Source organism: Nelusetta ayraudi, unplaced genomic scaffold, assembly GCF_046127955.1.
Source record: "Nelusetta ayraudi isolate G7.1 ecotype Tasmania unplaced genomic scaffold, CSIRO-AGI_Nayr_v1 ptg000111l, whole genome shotgun sequence".
NCBI classification, from domain to species: Eukaryota; Metazoa; Chordata; class Actinopteri; order Tetraodontiformes; family Monacanthidae; genus Nelusetta; species Nelusetta ayraudi.
Genome location: NW_027466161.1, coordinates 804,083 through 822,889, shown reverse-complemented (window position 1 = coordinate 822,889; position 18,807 = coordinate 804,083). Strand labels below are relative to the sequence as shown.

The 18,807-nt window shown below is 48.7% G+C and overlaps 1 protein-coding gene across 12 annotated transcripts in view; it reads right to left on the bottom strand.

The window, feature by feature from the left end:
- ankrd26 (ankyrin repeat domain containing 26) overlaps window positions 1-18,807 on the bottom strand; it is a 29,285-nt gene that overhangs the window by 9,659 nt on the left and 819 nt on the right. For 8 of the 12 annotated variants that reach the window (XR_012929258.1, XR_012929257.1, XR_012929255.1 and 5 more), the window contains exons 2-30: window positions 16,764-17,105; window positions 15,687-15,801; window positions 15,356-15,529; window positions 14,638-14,744; window positions 14,354-14,491; window positions 13,969-14,141; window positions 13,353-13,389; window positions 13,197-13,266; window positions 13,063-13,111; window positions 12,783-12,985; window positions 10,061-10,280; window positions 9,889-9,950; window positions 9,733-9,811; window positions 9,188-9,271; window positions 8,307-8,368; window positions 8,144-8,213; window positions 7,750-7,794; window positions 6,876-7,187; window positions 6,692-6,784; window positions 6,529-6,599; window positions 5,449-6,264; window positions 4,499-4,674; window positions 3,931-4,149; window positions 2,853-2,883; window positions 2,616-2,757; window positions 2,261-2,474; window positions 1,504-1,687; window positions 1,239-1,385; window positions 47-497 (exon numbers count right to left, since the gene is read on the bottom strand). Coding sequence is in view for 8 of the 12 variants with exons in the window: in XM_076049187.1 (XP_075905302.1) it covers window positions 47-497; window positions 1,239-1,385; window positions 1,504-1,687; window positions 2,261-2,474; window positions 2,616-2,757; window positions 2,853-2,883; window positions 3,931-4,149; window positions 4,499-4,674; window positions 5,449-6,264; window positions 6,529-6,599; window positions 6,692-6,784; window positions 6,876-7,187; window positions 7,750-7,794; window positions 8,144-8,213; window positions 8,307-8,368; window positions 9,188-9,271; window positions 9,733-9,811; window positions 9,889-9,950; window positions 10,061-10,280; window positions 12,783-12,985; window positions 13,063-13,111; window positions 13,197-13,266; window positions 13,353-13,389; window positions 13,969-14,141; window positions 14,354-14,491; window positions 14,638-14,744; window positions 15,356-15,529; window positions 15,687-15,801; window positions 16,764-16,963 (4,744 nt within the window). In the remaining 4 variants the exon portion in view is untranslated. Of the gene's footprint in view, window positions 1-46; window positions 498-1,238; window positions 1,386-1,503; window positions 1,688-2,260; window positions 2,475-2,615; window positions 2,758-2,852; window positions 2,884-3,930; window positions 4,150-4,498; window positions 4,675-5,448; window positions 6,265-6,528; window positions 6,600-6,691; window positions 6,785-6,875; window positions 7,188-7,749; window positions 7,795-8,143; window positions 8,214-8,306; window positions 8,369-9,187; window positions 9,272-9,732; window positions 9,812-9,888; window positions 9,951-10,060; window positions 10,281-12,782; window positions 12,986-13,062; window positions 13,112-13,196; window positions 13,267-13,352; window positions 13,390-13,968; window positions 14,142-14,353; window positions 14,492-14,637; window positions 14,745-15,355; window positions 15,530-15,686; window positions 15,802-16,763; window positions 17,106-17,594; window positions 17,750-18,807 lie in introns of those variants that run through there. The other 4 variants (XM_076049182.1, XM_076049185.1, XM_076049186.1 and 1 more) reach the window with 4 other exon arrangements.

Genomic DNA, 18,807 nt, shown 5'->3' with positions numbered 1-18,807 from the left:
AAAGCAGTTGATGGTAAAAGCTGAGTGTGTTTGTGAAGGTTCCAACCTGCCACTTTGTCCTTGAGACGCTGGTGCTCCTCTCTCTCCCGCAGCAGAGCTCGCTCCGCCTCCGACTGGGCCGCCAGGCAGAGCTCCGCCTCCTTGAGGGCGGCGGCCAGACGGGACCGGGCCGACTCCGCCTCCCCCTCCAGAGCCTGCCGGGTCTGTCGCTCCTTCTCCAGGCCGGCGCTGGCGGCGGCCAGCTCGGCCTGCAGCGCCCCCGCCTGGCCGTTGCAGCTAAAGAGCGTCTGCGTCAGGGCGTCGCTGCTGAGCTTCAGGTCGCGCTGGGCGTCTTCCAGCTTCTCCCTCAGGGCCTCGTTCTCCTCCAGCAGGCGGCTGCTGCTGCTCTGGCTGCCCTCCAGCTGGGAGCCCAGGACGCTCAGCCGCTCCTGCAGGGCGGCCGCCTGCTGCTGCAGCTCCCGCTCCCGTCCTCCGGCCTCGCTCAGCTGGGACAAGGCCTGGGAAAAATAAAAATCCCACACCGCAGGGAAAACGCCTTCACAAGATGTCTGGACTAGTTCTGGTGGGCGTAAATGAAATGAACTGAGGCTAAATGAAGTGAACAAGATTTGATATGATATGATGGATGTGCACTGTGACACTGCGGAACAACAATGTTTAGACTGCTTGTCTTTGGTGTTTAATGGATTTAAATCTTTCATTTCCTCAGAAAGTGACACTTCTGATAGGGATGCACCCATACCGATGCCAGTATTGGGTATCTGTGCATCCACTGCCAGTCAACAGTTTGGACACATACTTCTGATTTAATGGTTTTTCTGTCATTTTCATGACTATTGACATTGCATATTGTCACTCAAGGCATCAACACTATGAATGAACACATGTGGAATATGGATTCAACAAAGTGTGAAATAACTCAAACAAGTTTTATATTTTAGATGATCTAGAATAGCCACCCTTCACATAAAATACTGTAAATATAATATCACACATTTAGGTATTTAACTTTTTTTTTCTTTGCCACATTAATCCACATATCTTGGTCGTATATTTGTCTCTTCTGTGTGCATCTACACTGTAGAAAGTAGTCATGATAAAGAAGAAACACTGGTGGACTGCTGGTGTATACTGGGGTAGTACTCTCATCTCATATATGTGCTGATATCCTGACACCGATACCAGTTGTATATGTACGTATATTTGAGCTGAGAGTGACGACCCCATGTGAGCTTCACCTCGTTGCTCCTGCTGAAGTTCCTCTTGTTCTCCTCCTCCATCTCCTGCTGCTTCCTCAGGTGGCTGTTGAACAGGTTCTCCTGCAGCGTGCGAGCGCTGCGCTCCTGTACCAGCAGCCGCTGCGTCTCACTCAGATCCTCCTCCAGCTGCCCAGTGGACACCCAGGCAAAATAAAGAGACATAAATTGCACTGCTTGCAACTGGTTTGATATGATAAATTCATTTCAAATACCATCATCAACATTAGAGAAACAGTGGCGCCACCTGTTTGATGTTGTTGGCCAGCGTCCTCATCTCCAGCTCCAGGTTCCTGCAGGTGAGCTCCGCCTTCTGCCTCTCCTGCACCTCCAGCTGCTGCTGCTCCTCCGACCTCCTCAGCTGGTCTTTGCACGTGTTGTGCATCATGGCGGTGTTGCGGCGGTTCTCCTCCTCCTGCTTCAGCTTGAATCTGAGAGTTTGAAACAGAAAACACGAGTCAAGGAGGAGGAGGAAGAGGAGCAGTAGTAGTAGGCGATGGAGGAGCAGGAGCAGCATGAGCAGTAGGAGCCAGAGGAGGAATCGGAGGAACAGAAGCAGCAGCAGATGGAGCTGGGAGGAGTAGGAAAAGCAGGAGAAGGAGGAGTAGGAAGAGCAGGAGGAGGAGGAGCTGGAGCAACAGCAGATGGACCTGGAGGAGGAGCAAGAAGAGCAGGAGGAGGAGCAGCAGCAACAGCAGCAGCAGTAGGAGCCAGAGGAGGAGCAGGAAGAGCAGGACAAGGAGGAGTAGGAGCAGTTGGAGCCAGAGGAGGTGCAGGAGGAATTGGAGGAGCAGGATCAGCAGCAGATGGAGATGGAGGAGGAGTAGGAAGAGCAGGAGAAGGAGGAGCTGAAGCAGCAGCAGCAACAGCAGGAGCAGTAGGAGCCAGAAGAGGAGCAGGAGGAATCAGAGGAGCAGGAGCAGCAGCAGATGGAGGAGGAGGAGGAGTAGGAAGAGCAGGAGCAGTAGGGGCCAGAGGAGGAGCAGGAGGAGGTGGCTCCTCACTTCAGGTTGGTCACTTCGGTCTGCAGCTCCAGCTGCTGGCGCTCCAGGGCCGACTTGAGGTCCTTGACTTCCTCCAGGGAGCTCTTCAGCTCCGCCCTCTCCACCTCCAGGTGGCTGAGCTTGTCGGCCAGGTAGCCGTGGCGGCTCCGCACCTTCTGGATGGAGCGCTCGTACTCATGGAAGATGTTCTGCAGCTTCACCATGCTGCTGGAGTCTGAAGGAAAGACACCAGCAGAGCGGAGAGGTCACACACCTTCAGGAACATCATCTCAACATCTCCTCATCCCCTGACCCCTGACCCGTCAGCCTGTGGTGAAATTATAGAGACAGACTGAGTCCAGGTTCAGATTTGTACCAAAAGTAGCCGAGTCCAACTTCTGGATGAGGAGGGAGGCGTGGCGGTACCCCGAGGTGGGCGAGTCCAGGTCTTCAGTGGCCGTGTCCGAGGACTGAGTCAGGTCATCAAAGTCGTCGGCCATGTCAGCGTCTTGCAGGCGCTGGGTTGAACAAAGACAACAACAGTGTTACTGTGGTCCAGTCACTATTGTCTCTCTAGAGACTGAATGATGAGAAGAAGGTTGCAGAGTTTCACCTCTGTCTTCTGTTTGGCGCCAGCTGACAACCTGAGAGCACAAACACAAGGGTGAGAGGAAAATAATTACAGGGTTTATTGAGACAGGCACTGAAGATGCAGCAGTTGCTAGATTGAGTTTCAGTGGTATAATGCAGTATACTGTTGCACTTGGTTAGCGATCATAGAGTCAGCAGCAGGAAACCAGCGCCACCACCAGGACTGAAAAGAGCTGCTTTGATTGGACACAAAGGGAAATCCTATTTCATTGTTGAAATAAACTCCTGCAGTAGGTTGTCAGAAATCAGTAGTTTCTTCAAGGTCCAGTGTGTAATATTTGGCTTGATTTATGATTTTTCTACTGGTAAAAGCTTAAATTACCAATAGAAAAGTAATAAAAGTGTGTGTAGCTGTGGTACAATAAGTCATTTGGTATGAGAACATTTTCAATTCTCAACATTCTCAAATATATATGGGAATCTCCATAGATCAATAATGGTCCCAGTGCTCCCAGTTAGCTGCCATATTGCACCAGTATGTTTCTAAGGAAGCCTAACATGGACAATCCAGCTGCCTGACAGCATAGGCGTTTGGCATTTAGGCTGAACGCTAGGGGGCGCCCTCAACTAAACCCACCAAGAAGAAGAAGGGGGACCAGGTATCCAGGTTTGGGTGTGCAGGCCACCGTAGTTCACTGGCAAAATCAGGGGAGGGCGGGGGGGAGTGAAACACGCTGCAATCTGAAATGTAACCACTTGATGTCGCTGTTTCTTCTTCAAAATCTCCAAATATTGACACACTGGACCTTTAAATGTCTTCATTTAATCTAATTTGTGAATCTAATTTGTGTTGTTTAGACTGTCTGAAAGAACTCTGATTTGGGTCAAACGTGGGCTCAGTTCCTCAGATCAAACGAGGGCTCTGTCACGTCACTTTGTGCTCAGTTTCAGTCGGCTGTGTTAGTGTTAGTAGTAGTAGTACTAGTAGTAGTAGTAGAAGAATAAGTAATAGTAGTAGTAGTAGTAGTTTTAGTAGTAGTAGAAGAAGTAATAGCAGTAGTAGTAGAGAGGTGTGAACACAGAGCATACTGCATGTATACCTTCCTTCATCGTCCGACACGTCACTTAAAGAGCTATCGTCAAACACTGATGAGTGGTCTCCGTTAACACGGCTGTTTGTCCGGGGGGCGCCACTGAGCTCGGCCCCCCTGACTGCCTGCTGCTGCTGCTGCTGCTGCTGCTGCCACTGCCGTTGCTGCTCCTGCTGCTGCTCCTGACTGTCGCTACTGTGGCTTTGCTGGTTTGACAGGTGCGACTGCCTGGAGAGCAACAAACCTGATGGTCAGTTTGTGGCTCCAGTTACATGATGGCGCCCCCTCAAGGTGAAAATATGATATATACATATATACAGTGTTGACAAAAAGGTTTGGACACACTGTGCATTTGTACTGTACTAAACAGTCTCCAGGTTGTTGTTTTTTTTTCTTGACAATAATCGGAATATATTCAAAAACTTAATGACACATTAACGGCCCTGGGTTTGAAAAAAGACAACAGAGAACTAGACCTAGAACTAAGAGATCTAAAGATCTAGATCATGAAGTGTAGCTCTGGTCCAGAGCTTCACAGTGACGCTGTGTTATTGGACAGTGAAGAGTTGCGTGCTACCTCTCGAGGCTGCTGGTCGGCTGCATGCGCTGAGCAGCTCCTTCTTGATTGGACCTCATCTCAGGTTTCTTCGTAGCTTCTCCTCCTTCCAGAGTCCAAGTCGTCGCTGCAGATCCCCAGAGAGCCACGCTGGCACTCTGCACCTCTGTGGCAGCGTTTGTCTTCTCTTCACGCACCTGGAAACACAGAGATGAATATTTGATAGGAGGAACCGTGACGAGCCGGAACCGCAGCCTCTGGAGTTGCACTTGGTGTTGGCTCCTTCACACACCGTCGTACATAATTCATCCTGCCGTCTGAGAGACAACACCTTCCTCGGCTTGAAGGACAGCCTCTTTTTTTTATAACTTAATTACAAGGATGCATCCATTGGTGCCATTCAGAATGATTGAACTGATAGAAATCACCTTGATTTTGTACAGAATGAACCAGCATGACTTTGATTTAGGCTGCAAGTTATTCAAATCATCTTGTAACAGACTGCGAGAACATGAGTGGATCTTGGAATAAACGAAACCATGAAAATGCATATCACTGGATCTATGTCCATCTAGATCTACATGCGGTGATGATGCTGGTGAGATGAAGCTGCTCCCTCATCACAGCAGCTTTAGGCAAACCAGGCAAAATAAACGAGGGAGTTCTGCAAACAGGCCGTTTGAAAGTCAAGTCTCAAACAAAAGTCCATGCATGAAGGAAAACAAGCCACAGTCTTCTCAACTGACAGCTCCTGAACTAGATGTTTTTTTTGTTGTTTTTTTTAATATACTGCAAGTCAAAGTTCTCATGCACAGAGCAGATGATGGAGAAGAAGAGAACGGTGTAAAACCAGAAGAAACCAGGGCAGCTTGAAGCAGTAGGTGCTGACAGGATGGAGAGCAGGTGGATGGATGAACAGAGAGAAAGAAGAGAGGCAGCTAGGCGACTATCAGAGCGACGGCCTCCTCTACCTCTCGCTGATGACCACAGTTCTCCTTCTCCAGATGCTGGAGGACAACCTTTGGCGTTGCTACACCAAGTTTAAACCTTTCCTCCTCTTCCTCCTTCAACCCTTCCAGAGAAGCTTCCTGGGCAGGAGCAGCGCAGCTCATCAGTGACGGTGCTTCTGACTTGGTGGATCCCTCTGGATCTCCTGGATCTTCTGGATCTCGGAGGTTTTTCTCAGCGTTCTGCTTCCAGAGAACCCCCTGCTGTGACACTGTCGTCTCATGTGGTAGGAACTTGTTGTTGTGAGACTGATTATTGGTGGAGGCTCTGGTGGTTTTGGTGCTCTCCTGGTGGGTGGACCAATCTGGACCAGGGCAGCTGCTGGTCTGCTGTTCCTGAACCTGCCTCCTGTCCTCACAGGTGGACCTGTCAGAGTCCTCCAGTCCAGACTCCCTCTGCTCTGGGATGGTGAGCAGGATGGAGCTCCTGGCTCTGGCTGTGGGACGAACAATCACTTCCCCTTCTTCTTCATCGCTGGAATCTTCTCCAGGTTCATCCCATTCTTGTTCTTCCTCCTCTGCAGAAGGTGCCGATTGGAGCAGTTCTCCAAACTTCTCTTTCAGTTCACAAGCCACGTTCTTGTAGTTTGATTTCACGTGGCGTTTCTCCACCTCCACCCAGAGCTTCTCGTAACGTTTCTCCCAGGGAGCTGCCTCGGCCCCAGCTAGGGGACCAGGCTCGTCTCTGAGGTCACCCTCCTGGTGTTTACTGTCAGAGGTCACGAGGTCACACCAGACATTTGAATCTAACTCACGTGAACCAACAGCGTTGGTTGTTGCCTTGGATGGTCGTGGGAGAACAAGACAGACGAGACAAGAATGCAGAAGAACTGACGTTTACCAAAAGACACTTTATAAATCAAGCAGCTTGTTTGGAATTTTTACGTTCAAAAAATGTTTTTTCATTTTTAATCTCAAACATGAGTACTCTCACTTTGTTCCCACACAGGTTTTCAAAACCTTTCAAATGAAACTAAATCAAGCCTGCATGAAGAGTCTGTCGCAGCAATGACGGTTTCAAGATATTGATGGTGATTTTCTAACCTTCTCTTCCTCCTCATCACATTCTTCATCGAGTCGCTCGTCTTTTGTCGTGGCCGAGAACTCCGGGGAACCTGGACGGATGAAAATCATTCTATTCAATATTATTCAATTGAAGCGATGGAGTGTTTCCAGTGAGAGCAGCAACTCTGGCCGAGTCTCTCACCCAGTCTGGGAGCTGCTCTGGGAGGAGGAGGAGTCTGCAGCCCGGCGTCGACTCTGGACCAAGACTTGGAATTGTCGGCTTCCCAAACCGACTCTGGAAGAGAGATTTGGGAGAATGTGATCCGTTGCTTGTAATGATATTTCCTCCAGCGATGGAGTGGAAAGGTGTCCATTACATCTCTGACCTTCTTCACTCTCAGGTTTGTGAAGCAGCAGCAGCTTCCTGGCTCGAGGCTGTGGGTGCACAGCGTGTTGAGGAGAAGCTTCGGAGGAGTCGTGACTCCTCTGAGGAGTGAGCCGAGCCGTCGGCGGATCCTCCTCCTTCTCCTCCTGCTCCTCCTGCTGCTCCTCCTGCTGCTCCTCCTGCTCCTCCTCCTGCTCCTCCTCCTGGACTGACGGGTGGGAACAGTCTGGCAGCGCACCACCAGGGGAGGCCAGTCTGCGACTGGGCAGAGTTCTCTTGCTGGCAGTGCTGGCCGAGTCCCAGTCTGACGCATCTGAAGCCATTAGCGTAAAATAAATGATTAATAAATACAACCAAATGCAGCCGTTACTGACAAGGTGTGTGAGGCCGAATGAGACTGGGATTGTCTCCGTCTGCTATGCTACTGAAACACATCTAAACCCTCCACAGAATTAACATCAGCCTTCACGGAGCTGTCTAATCTGCTGTTTTATGTTTTTACTGACCTGCTTTAGGAACTTCAAAAAGTGTGATGACGGAAAAACAACAAACAAAAATGTCACTGTACGGTTCTTCTACTTAAAATGATAGAATCCAAGTAAACGAAGTGCGGTTGAGAAATGTCAAAATGTAAAAGAACAACAATGTGTCAATGATTCTCTCCATTTTTTCACACCATGTTGATTGGATGATTGGATGTAGTGTCTTGCAGGAGGCATCACATTAGAGCAAGGACCTCATCATTCCATATTCTATACTAGTGCATTGATGAGTCTCGGCTGTGAGTCAGAGCCTTTAAAGCCATCAGGGTGATAAAGTCGAGGGCTTGGAGTGCAAACGTCAGCTTTAAACCATCATGACCCGTCATTGCTTACCTTCAAGATCATCAACATCACCCAGACCAAGCTCCTCCATCAGGTCTGTCATGGAGAAGAAGACAACATTATATACATTTACAATACAAAACAAACAAAACAGTCCCTCATTGGAGACGTGGTCATACTGTCACTACATATTATGAGTCAATGACATATTTTACTCTCACAGTCTCAACAACAAGTACTGCATTCAGTGTGAGTGTAGTATTATTCATAATTATGAATAATACTGAAAACATCTTTTTCAACATTTTAGTGACATTAAAAAAAATTTTTCTTTTTGAAAAAATATGAGACCCCCTCAAATTGTGCTTTGAGGCTTTTTTTGTTACAGTTATAAGTCATCTTTTGTTTTGAGAGGAGTGTGGAAGCAGAGAATCCCACTGATTACCCGGCTTTGTGTCTTTGCCCCCTTCCAGCTTGCTCACGACGTTGAGCGGCTCCCATTTGGTCTTCTCGGCCTGGCAGAGAGGAGAAACATCAGCGTTGGTTCCTCCAAGAAGCACCAAGAAGTTCCTTTAACCCCTCGCTGCCTGTCTGAGCACAAAACCTACCTCCTTGTGCACAACGCCACGCTCGCCAACACGGTCGCTGTCGCTGCCGCTGTTCTTTTCAGCTGCGAAGGACAGGAAGAGAGGGTCAAGCTCGTGGCCACCAGCAGGTGGTCGTCAGCAGCAACAGCAGCAGCAGCAGCAGAACATCCAGGCGTCAGTGGTTGAGTTTGCCACACAAACAAAGCATTACCATGCAAAATGAGCTCCTGGTTAATAAGCACTGCATGAGGTCACAGACATATTGGTTCCCTGGGTGGTCATGAGTGAATGAAACGCCTTCAGCGTCAGTTAGCACAGCTGCCCAGTGCTGCTGTCACAGATTATTCAAAGGCTGAAACGGCTTAAAGGTCCCAAGTTGTGCAAAATCCACTTAGCAAAGTGGTTTCTTCCCAAATAAAAACGATGCCTTGAGCCTCGAAATGAGTTCACATTTGACTTTCTTGCTCCTCTTATTTTGGAACACGTGTGCTAATTCAGACTTCTGAAAATCTTCCCTCTGTGATGTCACAACGGGCACTACTATCTCCCAGGCTGGTGACAACCTACTGGCGCAGCCCTCTGAGAATGCCCTGTGTTTGTTCCCTTCCAAACATGTGGAAGATCCAATAAGGATGCTAAAAAACCCCCCGCAGCATTCAGACTACAGGCTGCAAACAGAGGGCTAAACACTCTGTTTTGAGAAGGTTTTCTGGATGCACCCGCAGGACTGCTCTGCTGGAAATGTGGGACCTTTGAACCGAGCAAACGAGACGACTGAGTGTGAGGTGGTGGGAGTGGCGGGGTTGGGGGGCAGGCGGGGGCAGAGTGCAGGGTGATGCTTCATGCAGTGGCTGATGGGAAATCTGTGGCCTCTGGAATGGTTGGTAAGCACTGTCTCGTACCCGGTGCCAGGCCTACAGTCCTGGGCGGCTCTGCCGTCCCACTGCCTCCTTCATCTCTCAGAAAGGAGGGAACATAAAACACGTCTACAAAAGAAACACGTGACACTGCTGTTGTTGTTGTCGTCGCTGTTACTGTTGCATCACTCTGGACATCCTGCATCCAGTTTGGACCTGAAACAGAGCTTGAGCCACTGACGACACAGAACTTCCTGGGTGAGTCGCTTACACTGCTTACACTACAGTAAAACACTAAGTTACAAATGCTTATTTAGAGATATACACTACCAGTCAAAAGTTTGGACACACAATCTAATGCAATGTTTCCTCTGGTTGGGTAAATAATTAAATATTTTTTCTCTATATATTTTTTCCTTAATTTCTTTTTAATTATTTTCTGTGCACTGTACGTGCTGCTGTAACTATGCAGATAAATCAATAAAGGCATTCTTATTTTCTTTTCATGTCTGACTCTTGCTACAGCGTGAAATGGAGCCTGGGATGATTTGATCGGTTCAGGTGGCAGCAAATCAAATCAAGCGACTCACTTTTTTTAACTTCATCTCTGCCAGAGGGAGTCGTCTTGGAGCGTGGGGTGAAGGAGCCTCTTCTCTCTTCGCAGGAGGACTAGGACAGGAGAGTCGACCAATCAGAACCAGGATTGTGGTAAACGTCCCTGAACTGGGATTTCAATGAGTGTTCACCTCAGAGTCCCAGGAATTCTGCTCGTCCTCTCCCTTCTCCAGACCCAGCTCGGACAGGAAGTCTGTTTCAACAGAGGCAGGGACATTATCATCTATCTATGCATCTACACAGATCGCCGTTGTGGTCTATGTATCTATCATTGTTGGTGGACTACATTAGAACCACCATCACCTCTTTTCTTCTCAGCGGTTTCTCGGGCTTCTGCAGCAGGATGAAGGTTGGAGGCTCCCTGAGACCTCCTGCTCTCTTCAGCTGGTTCATTCTCATCTGAAAGCTCCCCTTCCTCTTCCTCATCTTCTTCATCATCGTCGTCGTCATCATCGTCGTCGTCCTCATCGTTGTCGTCCTCATCGTCATCATCATCATCGTCGTCATCAGTGGATTCTTCTTTCTGTGAAAGAAACACCGTCGTTCTTAACAATCTGCATTTCCTTGGAACGACAACGTCAAGGTCTCAAAGTTCACGGCTGTGGACCAGTACCAGTCCGTGGGTCATTTGGTACCAGACTGCACTGGAAAGAATCAATAACCAACATCTGTCTAATATGTTACCACGAAAATGAGTAAACACAAACGTCTTTGGGATGTTTCTGTGCGAAGGGGAAAAGTCCCAGTGAGGAGACAGAAGAAGATCCCTGGACTTTCAGGAGAAGGTCGTGGTTAAATTGGGATTTTATCTGGACAAAGACGATATGGGAGGTTTTAGAGGCAGGGACGGAGCAGGAGATGAGAATCTGGACCGCTTCCACACCAGACCAAGACGCTCTACATCTACAGAGCAGCGGCTCCAGTTTTACCTGGACGTCAGAGCCTTGCAGCTTTGGCACCTCTTCACTTTCCCGCCGGATGCTCTTCTCCTGCTCAGCTGGGTCTAAATTCACATCATCGATGTCAGTCTGAGGCAACAGATCTTCATTGGCCCAGTTCCTCTCTGAACCACAGTGACGTCCAGCGGAGACGTCTGCAGCTCTGGACCAACTCTGGTTCTTCTCCTCCACTGGGGGAGCGGAGATGGTGGAGGGAAGGTAGGAGGTCAGTCTAGCTGCCGGCTCCTCGTCCCACCGTCCAACTGCATCATCGCCGTTGTGGTCAGAGGCTTTGACGGCGTCGCTGGTCAAGTCGTACTGCAGCTCTCGGTCCAGGCTGTCCGAGTCCTCGCTGGAGGCCTCCAACGCATCATCATCTTCCTCCTGCTTCTCCCAGGAGACCTGGTCCCTGTCCACGCTGGACTGAGCCACTTCTACAGCCTCCTCCACTCGCTTCTCCTCCTCCACTAGCTCCTCCTGTTCCACTAGCTCCTCCTGCTCCACTAGCTCCTCCTGCTCCACTAGCTCCTCCTCCTGCACCAACTCCTCCTCCTTCTCTAGCTCCTCCCCCTTCTCTAGTTCCTCCTCCTCCTCCTTCACTGACTCCTCCTTCTCTAGCTCCTTCTCCTCCTCCACTAGTTCCTCCTCCTCCTCCTCCTCCTTCACTGACTCCTCCTTCTTCTCCTCCATTAACTCCTCCTTCTCCACTAGCTCCTCCTTCTCTACTAGCTCCTCCTTCTCTACTAACTCCTCTTCCTTCACTTGCTCCTCCTCCTCCTCCAATAAATCCTCCTCCGAGACGCTGGGAGGTCTTTTCTTCGGTGACCCAGCTGGAACAGCGCCACCCTCAGCTGCAGTTCTCCGCCGTGCCGACTCATCGCTTTCTTCTTGGTCGTCCCAGCTGTCGTTACCACTTAAATCCTGTTTATCTTCCCTCAGCATGGGTGAGATGGTGGGGGAGGGGTCGGCTGACCTTCTCTCAGGGCGACCTTCATCAGGTGGGACCTCATCCAGCTGCTCTTCACCGCCGACATCATCATTTCTGGACGAATCCCATTCTGATTCTGACTGCGGCTCTCCTCCCTCTCGGTTCTCCTCAGGTTCTCCTCCTCCACTGTCCTCCAGCGAGGAGCCCCATGACGACCTACGTCTTGTGTCTTCCTGCACCACAGGATCGTCTTCACGTCCTGAGGAGACGTTGTGGTCGTCGTCAGGCTTCTTCTCTGAGGTAGTGAAGGCAGTTTTTAGGGTGAATCTTCTTTGGTTCTTCACCTCCTCCTCCTCTTCCTCACTGTCCTTCCACACCAGGTCTCCACTGGTTTGTTTGAGGCTCCAGGAAGCGTTGTCATCATCATCATCATCATCATCATCATCATCACGGTGGTCCTCTGCTCTGCTAGGAGCCTCGTCCTCCTTGACCTCTGAAGGTGGTGGTGCGTTCGAATGCGGTCTGGCTGGACCTGCGTTGTCCCTGGAGACGCTGTCATCCTCGTCAGAGAACTTGGACTCCACTCTGACGGCTGAGACCACGCAGTCGTCCTCCACGTTCAGCGCGGCCGGGATCGGATAGGACGTCCCGCAGGGGAAGTGGACGTTAGGTTGCAGAGTTCTTCTGCAGGTGTCTGGAGATTCTTCTCCTTCACTCACAACACCTGGACGAGGAGAAACACTGGTGGGCGGAGCTTCATGAGAACCTGGACCAACGACAGCGGCAGCCACACGGTTCTCATCAACTTCCTCACATTCATCCTCTTCATCTTCCTCATCATCATCACTTTCATCCTCTTCTTCTTCTTCTTCCTCCTCCTCCTCGTCTTCATCATCATCATCTTCATCGTCCTCTTCCTCCTCCTCTTCGTCCTCCTCTTGGTCCTCCTCTTGGTCCTCCTCTTCTTCTTCTTCTTCATCTTCCTCCTCAGAGTCTCCATCTTCGTCAGATGCTGATGCTGATTTACTTTGTGCTGGACGCTTGGCTGAGCTGCCTGCTTTTATTGATTATTTTTTGATTGTTGTTGTTTTTTAAAGCATTTGAAAGAAAAAAGGAGACAGGTGTCACTGTAAGACAAGTTGAAACAACAATAGTTCACCTTTCTGCTGCTGCTGGGAAGAGGGGTGGAGGTCATCAGGGGGTTTCTTGGTGGGGGTGGGGTGGGAGAGGAGTCTACTGGGGCGGCTGGGGTTCTGCTGGTCTGAAGGGCCTTGGGGAGGGACGGGAGTCTCTGGATTCTACTGAGGCTGCTGTGGACCTCAGGCTCAGCGTCGCTCAGGGATCTCTCAGGCAGGATGGAGGCTACAGGGAGGCAGGCGAGGGAGACAGGTTGGAGGAAAACACCACCATGGAGGAACCAGAGCTGAATGACTCAGTACCTTCTCGTTGAGACGCTATCATCTTCTTCAAGTTCACCCTCAGGGACTTCTGAAAGACGACACGTTAAGTGAAGCACCAAATGATGTTTACAATTGATATATTTTTTAAAAGCTTTGCGAAAGGAAGCGCCGACCTTCTCAGCAAAGACAGAGTCCTCCTCTCCTTCTGATGAAGGCCAGTCGTCGGCTCCACTCTTAGAGACACTGAGACACAGAGGAGGGACCGGTTCAGCCCTACCATCACTTGTCATTGTTAATGTTTGGAGACAGACTGAGGAGGCGGCGCTCACCGACTTAAAGACTCCGACTGAGAGTTGTCGTCCATGTCTGCAACAGAGCACATGACTTGCTGTGACTCAGTCACTTCTAACAAGGCATACATTCTTTATACACAACAGTTTTTTCAACTCTCAGCCAAATATGAAAAAGCACTGATGAATGAAACTAACACTGAGTGTCGCTTTGAAATACTGAAGCGTGAAAAACCCTGGAACAATATTAAGCCATTAGCCACAAGTCGCTAAATTAACAATAAGCATCCAACCATTTTCTATGTGAACATATTTTTCACTTTAAATATCAATGTTTTCAAACTGTGGCTTCCTGCTGGTAAATGTTCCAAAAATATTCTTCACTCATTCAAGCCTTCAAAGTAAATCCTAAAAAAACATCATCATGCATTAAAAAGTTGAAAGTCTTGTTGCCGAGCAAAGTGACATTGAAAATCCACACTTAGCAACTTGAACATGTCACACACACGCCTCTAGCACTCGTTATACCTCTCCCTGCTTCATGTGTCCCATATTCTAGATCCACGTGAGGCATAAAGGATAAATGAGACAATCAAAGTCAGTGACACACAGTCACAGGCTGCTGCTGTGCCTGGCCTGTCTGCCGTCGTCTTACCGTATCGGTCAGTGGCTGGTCCTCCCAGAGAGAAACCAGCTTCTGCATCGTGATTGGGGCTTCCCAGCAGCAGCGCCGCCGCCGTCTTCTTCTTCTTCTGGCTCAGACATCGATGTGACACTGACGGCCCGCTGTCCCTCTGGGTGCCGTGCTCAATGATCAGCAGCGAACACCTGCAACAGAGTCCAGAGCCTGAGTTGCGACGGTGTTCTGCAAATAAGCAGCGTCTAAACCTTCAGAGTCTCAATGAAGCCTTTTTGTTTAGCAATTTTTCCCGTCTCATTTTCCCATCACGCCACGGACTCTTCACCAACTACAAAGATAGAAATCCATAAAATGGACTCGCACAATTTGACTACCAGCGTGTATGCACAAAGCATCTTACGGATGATGGCCATTCATGACCGCGTAGTCGTCGGCTGACCATCCCTTCTTGTCCTTCAGCGCGACGTCGGCCTCAAACTTCAGCAGCAGCCGCAACATAGAGATCTGCCCGTTGCCAGCAGCGATCATCAGTGGGGATCTGGAGGGGACCAAGCAGCAACAAGCACCAGCAATGAACTGAATGTAACGTAACGTAACACAAGGTAACGCAACGCAACATAAGGTAACGCAACGCGTGGAATACTGGACGTTTAGCAGTGTAATAGCCTCGAGCGCTGAGCTGACCTTTGATCCTGGTCCGTGATGTTGACGTTGGCGCCCTCCTTCAGTAGGAACTCAGCCATGTCCATGTGATCCTCTCGTACCGCTACAGTCAAGGGTGTGAACGCCTCCTGAAAATCACCATGATGGAAGCATCAGGTACAGGACATCACATTCAACATTTTCATCCTTCCACGTATCATTGATCAGCTTGATGAAACGTCAAGGGCAACATTTGTACGACATTTGTAAATGTTAAAATCCATGTTTTTGGTTCATGATAGAATCTGAATGAGAAATCCCTCAATGAAAACTGTCTATGTTTTTTTTTCCCATTGTAAAACAATCAATGATCAACATGAGGGGAGGTTACTGGGGTTCAAAATGAAGAAGGTCCCATTAGTTTAGTTCCCAGAGGCTCCAGTGGACCAGCCTGCACACAACTATCAAAAACTCGACAACAGTTACAGCAATCTGCACAATTAACCCACTGTTTACTGCCCCCTGCATAAACGCTCCGTTTCAGCTTTATAAAAACGGATGCTCTGTCGGACCTTCTTCGTGTTTGAAGGGAGAGAAAAACAAGGCGATCAGACGCGTGGTTTCTAGGTGATTTCTTGTGCGCATGACACAAAATGGTACATCACAACTCAAATACACTTGATATTGTTAGACGTGAGGTCTGAACTGAGCCATTACATAGCGGTTGATCATGAGAGGGACAGCCTTCCGTGGCAATCACCTTGTTTTGTGCGTTGAGGTCGGCCTCGTGCTCCAGCAGCAGCACGGCGGTGGAGATGGACGGGATGTTCGCCGCCAGGTGCAGAGCCGTGTTGCCGTTGACGTCCACCAGGTTTGGGTTGGCGTGATTCTCCAGCAGTATGTTGACGCAGCGCTCGTGTTGGCACTGCACTGCCTGGAGCAGGAGGAAAACTGGCTGCTCAACCACTTGGAAACATCATCGTCTCCCACACAAACCAAAGATCCTGACATTGTCGTCGAAGACACGCAGAGCGTCTCTGCTGGAGTGTGTGTGTGTGTGTGTGTGTGTGTGTTAGGCCAGCCAGGATTACCTTCATTAAGGCCGATCTGTTTTGATTGTCACACAGGTTAAGCTTAGCTTTGCACTCAAGGAGAAACTGCACCACCTCCACGTGTCCACAGGCGCAGGCAATGTGAAGAGGAGTCCTGAAACAGGAAGTCACAGTTATATGTGCGCATTCTTGTTTTCTTTTATGGATTCGTTGATTTATGACGACCTTTACGACCTCTATTTATATTTGGGTGTCTTTGCACAAACGGCTCGTTTTGAACGTGTAATTGCGTGGTTTAAACACAGACAAATGAGTTACATTTATAGACAAACTGCGTTGTGCTGTTTGAGATCTGAGTCCAGCCAACATAACAAAACATTTCACTGACTGGAGTCAAGCGGTCGCAAAACTAACAATGTGGGAATAAACAAGAGAAACGTCAAACTATGCTGCGCTCACACGAAAAGAAAAGGAGAGCTGTTGAACATTGCAGGATTTGCTTGCCATGAGTGCGTTATTCTTGCCACTAGGTGACTCCAGGGTGCTTATTCTAAGTAGAAACTAGATCCCTGAAACATAAGTAGAAAAAAAAAAACAGCAGCAGGTTGCCAGAACACAAGCTGCACCGACCAAGCTGCGCTTCTGCACACTGCAAAATTCATTGGTGTATTTATGCACTTTGTTAAAGATTACAAGTGTTGAAAATGATATCAAACTCTAACTTAAACGACAATGATCACTGCACTCACTCAACCTTTTTTAAAAGTTCTTGGAAGGATCACTGAGGGCAACACTCATTTACATATAAAATGAACAAACAGTATGAGTTGAAAAATAGAAAAATAGTAATAAGATAGAACTACAGGAATCAAAAGATTCAAAACAATAAGAGCAACAAAATACATAAAACTTGAATTAACAGGCCACAGAACTTTGATAAATAGCCCAAAAATGTAAATCAAATAAAAACAGTTACGTACTGTAAACGGGCGGTTTAAAAAAAAATGTTTCTAACATGTCTATAAGGGATGAACGCGACTGACTTCAGGTCGTCTTGCAAGACGTTCTGAGAGTTTGCAGTACTGACACTAAAAGCCGTTTTCCTGCTCACTGCACCTGTTCTCCTTGTCCAGCTGATTGACGTCATTCTTCTTGGCCAGCTGCCTCAGCTTGACCACGTCGCCCGCCGCCGCCGCCCGGTGCACCTTGCTCAGGTCCTTGTCCCTCAGCTCGTAGCCCGCCGACAGCACGCTGCCATTGTCGGGCGTGCTGCTGGGCGTCTTCTTCTTCTTGGTGAAGCTGAATATCTTCTTCATGGTGGCTCTGCGGCGGCAGCAGACTCACTCTCGCCTTCTTGCTGTCACTACCTGCCGATCAGCTGGTGTCGGAGAGCCGCTGCTGCCACCACCACCACCACCACCTCCACCTCCAGCACGGCCGCCACCGGCTCTCCCATCCCTGTCAATAAGTCGCGCAAAGCAGATTAGTAGCCGAGAAACCCGGAGTGGCGAAGTGTCGACATTAATCCTCAGCCACAGTGGTGCATGAAAACTGCACACAAGAAAACAGTTTACTCAACCACTTGGCTGCACTTATTTATATGTCAATATAATGTAGATCACTTGTAAGTAGTCCAATTGTCCAAAAGACGTTGCCTAAATATCTTGGCCGTTTGTTTTCTTCTCTTACCCAATAAATATTGTATTTCATTTTCATCAATTCATACAATTTGCCTTCTTTTTGCACTATATTGTTGCTGTAATAACACAAAATGTCCCCAATGTGGGATTAACACATCATCACATCGTCATTGTGTTCTCCTCGAACGACACCGAGCTGTCGGTGCGGATCGTCCCAGTTCGGTGCCGGTGAACGCGGCGGCTAGCAGCGGCGGCTACCGGCGGTCGCACCGGTGGGTTTTTCTCCGCGCCCCCGTTTCTATTCTACCTTTGCCCGCAGGAAGTCGTCGATTCGGTCCCAGCACCTGGAGCTGCCGGGGACCTCGACCCGGTTCACGCCGCGATGCGCCGTCCCATTGGGACCAACACCGTCACACACACACCGCTGTGTTGGCGGGGCCGCGAGCGAGCTACGTTATATGCGGTGAGCCGTTGCCACGGCAACGGACCGCACACGCCCCACTTTCATCTGGGACCAAAGCCGCGACTTGGCTCGGATGTGGGACGGACCGGAACCGGTGCGGCAGTCAGACACTCCGGATCCTGCTGCTGTTGCTGTAAATGATTTCAGCATTTATAAAATACAACTAGAGAGGTGCTTTTACATGTATGTATGATGCCTGATTACGCGTGCAGGAGTTTTACATCGAAAATCCCATCTGATTTTTATTTTATTTGAAATACACTATGGATTTAAGAACTGAAATGCATTGATATTTAAACTAGATGTATTTTATTGATCCCAAATTGGCAAACTACACTGTTGCAGCACTAAAACAATACAAAAAAAAAAAGCTACACTGTAACTACAAGAAACATTGAGGTCAATAGCTACCAACAACAACAGCAGATGTGCAAAGACAGTCAGAGGCAGGGATGAGCAAGGTCACAGAAACCATCCCCCTGCTTTGCATTACACTGTGTCATTTATATTGAAATTATGATATTGATGTAAAGTGGGATGAGTTAAAATATATTCTTTCAGTTCACTCACAAGTTCATTTGAACAAGTCAGCCGTATTATAAATCTCTCTTTTTTGTGACGTTCGTCACAAGTTGAAATTTATCAGTAGCCTCCGAGAAAACAACAGCCATGTGGTGATTCAATCGAATGGAGAAAATCAAAACTGTAATTCAGACGAAAATCAAAATTTCAAGAAAAAATGTGAAATTTCGAAATTAACGTGGAAGTTTAGAGATTTAAATCGAAATGACATGATTAATGGCGAAATAGAAACTTTAAAAACAAAAAACAAACTCGTTCCTATAACACAATTTTTCTTGTTGCGGCTCCAATCCTCTTTCGTGTACGTTCCAGTGAACTCGCCCTAATTGCAGAAATGAGTGCGCAGTGTCAATCTCTCGGCGGCTGGTCGGTTCACAGAAAAGCGGGAAACGGACGACACACACAGGGTTCTGATCCATTAGTGCAGCGCTGCGCCGTCGTACCGAGGCCAGCGTCACGTTCCAAAGTGTTTTGA